This window comes from Episyrphus balteatus, chromosome 1 (assembly GCF_945859705.1).
Source record: "Episyrphus balteatus chromosome 1, idEpiBalt1.1, whole genome shotgun sequence".
In the NCBI taxonomy this organism is placed as follows: domain Eukaryota; kingdom Metazoa; phylum Arthropoda; class Insecta; order Diptera; family Syrphidae; genus Episyrphus; species Episyrphus balteatus.
Window position 1 is genome coordinate 37,021,442 of NC_079134.1, and position 6,000 is coordinate 37,027,441.

At 35.2% G+C, this 6,000-nt stretch overlaps 1 protein-coding gene and 1 pseudogene across 1 annotated transcript; one reads left to right on the forward strand and one right to left on the reverse strand.

Annotated features, from left to right (window-relative positions):
* Positions 1–102: 102 nt before the first annotated feature.
* LOC129907025 (translation initiation factor eIF-2B subunit epsilon-like) lies at positions 103–1,628 on the forward strand. Its single transcript, XM_055983063.1, has 5 exons — positions 103–392; positions 517–720; positions 779–1,009; positions 1,089–1,335; positions 1,416–1,628. The coding sequence occupies exons 4-5, from the start codon at positions 1,144–1,146 to the stop codon at positions 1,626–1,628; spliced, it is 405 nt and encodes a 134-aa protein (XP_055839038.1). The 5' UTR covers positions 103–392; positions 517–720; positions 779–1,009; positions 1,089–1,143.
* Positions 1,629–1,677: 49 nt separating this feature from the next.
* On the reverse strand, positions 1,678–4,241 carry LOC129907022 (protein lin-9 homolog; annotated as a pseudogene).
* Between the last annotated feature and the right edge of the window lie 1,759 nt (positions 4,242–6,000).

Below are 6,000 nucleotides of genomic sequence, written 5' to 3' on the forward strand. Positions count from 1 at the left end.
GAGCACATGTTTTGACAATTTCTCGACCAATGTCAGTTTGAAGAATAGTGACAGCTACCGTTATTTTTAATTGTTTTAAACATTGACCTATTATATATGGACTGCTAGTTGATTCTCGTTTCCATACAAAATTTTTGAAAATGTGGTTCAATGATTACTAGCGCCTGTGGAAGAAAGTGGTAAATAGAACTCAGTTAGCGTAGCGACATCTTCCGTCAGATGGCTTGAACTACCATTTTTGTACATAGAAACTATGGCCATCTACATATTTTTGTTATAAAAATGAGTAGCACCTGTCTTTTTTGAAGTCTACTTTTTGACGTTTTGGAAGAAAAGAATTCTTTCAGAAAAAAAAAGTATTTTAAAATGTTTGTTCGAAATAAAATATCGAGGTAAAATAATTGAATCGTGTTGGAAAATGTTTTTTATTTCAATTTATTATTAATCGAAATTATTAAAAAAAATTAAATGTTCCTTTTTCAATAATTTTCATTTTGTTTTTTTTTTTTTTTTCAGATGCAATCGTGGAATCGTTTTGGATGGAAGGACGTCAAAATGCCCTCGCCCGAACAGCCAAAAAGTTTTTGTGGTGTGGAGCCTGAAGCGAAAATCGGAACTAATCATCAATTATCTTGGGTTCGGTGGTTGGCGATGGTTGTGTTATTCCACAGAAGACGAATATAGAGAAAGTTCTTGTTAAAAAAGCTCATGGGGAAAATGGTAAGTTATTAAAAAAGTATTTATGATGAATTGAATCATCCATTTAGTTTTTACACAGATGAAACAGAAAAAATCGGAGACAAAGCTTACATCCTCAACAACGACACAGAAGAGCTCTTCGCATCCGATTCAGAAGATGAATTACCAACGCAATCGACAAAAACAGAAATTCCAAAAATGATGAGACTATCACATCTAATCAATGCGGACGAAAGCGATTACAATTCAACAACCAGTGACGAAGATGATGATTCACACCAAGGCTCTCCAATACCTGATGATGCAAATAGTAATCACCTTGTACCAATAGAAACTATATTCCTGCTAATCATAGCGTGGCTCCTTCCTTGCATGCACCTCATCTACAGTATTTTTATCCGAAGTCTTGGACTCTTTGGTTCGTGGAAATCAACTCATCTCGCTATGCCTACAATGTCTTTAAAGGAAGTAAATTTCAATATCGTCAAAGCAGTATTCAGTTTAGATCCAATTAAAGAGGCAACAACAACAAATGTCTTAAGTGCCAACAATCAGGTATTGGGTCGCTTGGGTATGGTTGTTTCAAATAATATAAAAAGCGATGATTCTATGTTGGATTGTTTGAAGGCAATTCAGGTAAGTCGTGTGTGAAGTTTTTGTATTCTTAAAAAAAGATTTTGACCTTTTTTTCTTTTTATTGCTTTTAAAACTTTTAGGAATACTGTGAAGAACAACCAGCTCTGAGAGCCAAGGTTGCCCAGATTATTCATTATCTCTATGATAAGGAATTTGTGTCTGAAGAAGCTATCCGCATGTGGCACAATGAGTTGGATGATGATTCAGAGTGGTTGAAAGCACCATTGCAGAAACTCATAGAATGGCTAGGTCAATCCAGCGAAGGCAGCAGTGAAGAAGAAAACGACGATTAAATACTTTTTCTTTTCTTCTTAACTTAATGATTCTTCAATAAAAAAAAACTTTAAAAAACTGCCTCTTTGGGGATAGAAAAAAAATATGTTTAATTCAATAGAAAATTTGAATATACAACAAAAGTAAAATTAAATAGATTTTGGTTAGTTAAAGTAAAGTTAAAGTCAAAGTTGCATTGTGCTGCTGCACATTTATGCTCGGTGACATAGCCAATTGACCAGTGCCAAGTCGAATATGGTGTAAATGGATTTGAACGTGTTTTTGAAACACTTCAACATTATCGCTATCCAACAGACCAGCTTTCACCTCTCCGGACGATGAAGAAGATGATGCAGCTGCTGCTGCATTTTTAATTTCTGCTTCTGAATTCATTTCTTTCAGTCGATTTAGTTTAGATTTCTTTATAGCAATTGCTCGCTTCAATCGAACAATGGTCTCTAATAGCTTCACTAGGAAGCCACCGATAGTATCACGTTCAATAACTGGATTCTTGAACGGACTGTCGTATTGCTGTTGGCCCAACAATGGATCACTGCGATTCAAAGAGTTTCGACTTCTTGTGGGAGTGTGTATGAGATTGCCATTTAGATAACGTGGTCGGAAGTCTTGCATGAGGCTGGTCAACGGCAACATTTCAAAGAAGTTATCTGATACAATTTCAAAGTTGGGGATTGAGTGAGTGCTTAAGCCGAGCCGTTGCGATTAAAAGACACCCGATAAGTAGAGCTGAGGGAGTCGAATGCATCAACGCTACCACTACATCTTGAGGTACACGCAGACGAGCTGTTACTTTTGTACATTCGCACCTTTTGCCATTCGGGGCGTGTAAGTTGTCTTGTTTTCAGATTTGCAAACGATTCGTTAAGACAAATCTGGAAATCGTTCTCACCTTGAAAAAGAGGCTTATCTACAAATGAGTAGAACCATTCGAATATAACCCATTTTTGGGCTTTGGGTAGCTTAAGCAAATTTCGTAAACGTAAACCGATTTGTTGTTCCATAAGCTTGTCGGCTGGTATCAGTGCATTTCGTGATGTTGATGCTGTCGGGGACGAAAAGTATTTGCTAGGAGAACGTTTTTCGGGAGGTGTTTGTTGCTTTTCTTCGTAACGCACATAACGTGTACCGCCGATTGTTTTTCTCTTTTTTAAAACTTTTGATGGAGTTTTAACTGGTGTGCTTGGTTGTTTTTGTGGTATGGTAATTTTGCGAGGCGATTGCTTAACACCAAGAGCTTTGTTATCATTTACCAGTTCATCGTCAAAGAATAGACGATTACGTTTTCGTACGCGAACGGGCATTCCACGAGCATTTAACATTTGAATTGGTTGTGAGGTTTGAGGTTTTGGAGGTGGCAAGGTACCGACACGATGTAGACCAAGTGTAGCTGGACTAAAGGCGGGCGGTTCAATGTGCTCATCGTCAGACATTGATGATTTAATCCGTATTATTACCAATTTATTGGGATCTTTCATTTTATTCCAAAGAAATTCAAGAAATTTCTCTCCAAGGATATTCTAAGAAAAGAAAAAAGTTATATTTCTTTCTAACATTTCAGAGTATGGAACTTACCTTAAAACTACAAGAATAAAATACTAAAAATCGTACATGATGCGTGTTATGACTCCAGAGCATGAGAAAGTGTTTTGAGGATTTTATCACCTTCATCTCCAATTAGTTCTTTCTTTGGATTGAATTGATCAAAGAATGAATACATCTTTTCCATACACATATCAAAAGTATGGGCGGTTGGATGGGTCACGAGTTTCTTGTGGCTTCGTTGTTGTGGTTCTTGTTGCATCTTCCATTTTAAACATTTCCTCGTCAATATCTTCATCATCATCCATGTCGTCTTCGTTTTCTTCCTCAAATTCAGCTTCTTCAATTTCACTTCGTGGTGCATTCACATCAAGAATGAGCAGTTTTTGAACCAACACCTGTATCAGGTGTTCGGTTAGAGCTGGTTGGTATTCCATTAGCCACAACACATTGTGTATATATCCAGCCACAACATGAGCAGGTTTCATTTTGCCCAAGGTTATTTTTGATGTTCCAATGATGTCCTCCTGGCATTGCCATCAAGAGTAACTTGCTGCAGCCGATGATCCAAGATGAGTACAACGACTATTCCTGCTCCTGGAATACCAGATGAATTGATGTCTCATCGTTTCACGTTTGATGTAAAACTCATCCCGTAATTCGGGTGTGGCTTATTCTGCATATTCGGTTTGGAGTTCTGCTGCCTTTGGAGAGTCCGATTTTCTTTTGAGAGATTTAGAGGGTTCCTATTGAGTTGCTGCTGGTAAAACTGATTTGATTGTCCATTTTTGTTAAATTGTTTTCTGAAATGAAAGAATAGAATAAAAATTTAAATTATAAAACTTGGAATAAAACTCTGAAAAGAATATATTAATATATTTTTATTTTTTGTTACCTTTTTATTCTTGGGAAACAAAATTCCTTTGACAATTTCTGCAAATAATTAAATTCTTGTTTTTTTTTTTGACAAGCAAAAGTCACAAAACTAGATGTCAAATTACTATTTCCCGCTGCCCTACCAAGCGGCGCCACCATAGCTTGAACCTGGTCCTGGCAGTCCATATATAATAGGTCAATGGTTTTAAATATCCGACGAAAAAAATTTGTTATTTTTCTATTTGTAATTTTTTCGAATCACATTTTATAAATTAAAAAAAAAACAAAACAAATTTCCTGTTTACTGCTATTGAAATATTAAAATTAAAGGCCGACCTGACAGATTGGTGCTTATTTTTGACAAACAAATTTTGACAACGTTTTAAAGATATTACCTATAAGCAAACTATACCAAGACTGGAAACTGAGCGGTTTAATGACGTTTGCCTACAAGCTGCGAGGTGTGGTGAATTTCGTGAATCTATCGTTGTGTTTGTGTTCGAAGTGTGGTTAAATGTCGTGAATATATAAACGTGTGCGTGTTGACGTCATTTACAAACGTGGTGGCTTTCACATATATTCACAGAAAACACTGTACACAAAAGGGTTTTGGGAGGTAAGACGTACGAAAGTTTCCAGTCTTGATATAGTTTGTCGATTTTATTACCTTATTATGTGTATTGTGGTGGTGGCTGGTGGGTATGGAAATGGATGAGTTTATGAGTAGGCGTTTTTCTTTTTTAAATAAAAAAAAAAGCTCTGAACATTCTGAGCACGCTCTGAATTGCCTCTGAACAAAGCTTGTTCTGAGCGCTCAGAATTATTTTTAAAACACACCTGAACATTTGCCTATTTACCTACTTGTAATTTTATTTTACAGAAACAAGAAATAAAATTTAAAACTTAAACTAAAATAAAAAAAACTAGACCGATTATTATTTTATTTGTTTGAAATTTTTTTTCAATTTCACTTGCTTAATGCTTGCGTTCAGCATTCAACTCGGTCTGCTCAGTTATTTTATTCTGAGTCCATCGATGGTGTTTTGAACATGCTCAGAATACGTTCAGAACGAAAATAGAAACACAAATTTGAAGCTCCAAATGTTCAGAATTAAAAAAGAAATACAATTTTTAGAAAGAAAAAAAAAGTCGCTATTATGAAATTAGTGAAAAGGTCGCTTTAAATAAAAAGTCGTCGCTTGGTCGCTAAGGCTTCAAAAAGGTCGCTAATAGCGACTAAATCGCTTAACGGTAACGCTGATGTAACCTATAGTCAAAAAGATCATGAATGACTGCATCATTTATATAAAAAGTCTAACATAGATGAGTTTTAAGGCGTTAACACATTAGATTTTTATTTTTTCTGTTGATTTCAAACCAACTTCCGTTATTTCCAAGCTCTAAATTTTCATATTAAAAATATAAAAACCTGCCAAAATGCATATAAAAAAAAAAAACCAACCACTCATAATATTCATATTCTTATATATAAGTTCAAAATGTTGCCAAGGCCATAAAGACATCCTTAATTTTAATATTAAATATACTATACAAAAAAGTCTGCTAAACTACCATGTGAAGAAAAGGATGTGTAGGATAATATCCCATTAAACTTAGTATAATGCTAGAGAGTAACGTTGCCACAGAAATATTCCTTCAGCATCATACTACACATTCTTCTGATGCTTTCAACTATACACAAAATTTCTCTACATTATACTCCTATAGTTACTTCTATAACAATTGTATAGAGTTGATAGCTAGAGCTAGCATCCAAACAAAAAAAAACCTTCTTGATCCCCCATTTTTTTCTCTCTCTCTCTCTGACATTTTTTTTAAAAGTAAAATTGCCTCCATCCAAGGCTATATAATGTTGAACTTTATAGTGTAGATGGCAGTATAGTTGGCACACATCATCTAGATAGGCAATGGGTGAGAACAAACACTTTGCATGTA

Coding starts and splice junctions, on each gene's coding strand:
- LOC129907025 (XM_055983063.1), top strand. CDS start 1,144: ATGCCTACAATGTCTTTAAAGGAAGTAAATTTCAATATCGTCAAAGCA. Junction 1,336..1,415: donor ATTGTTTGAAGGCAATTCAG/GTAAGTCGTGTG, acceptor TAAAACTTTTAG/GAATACTGTGAAGAACAACC.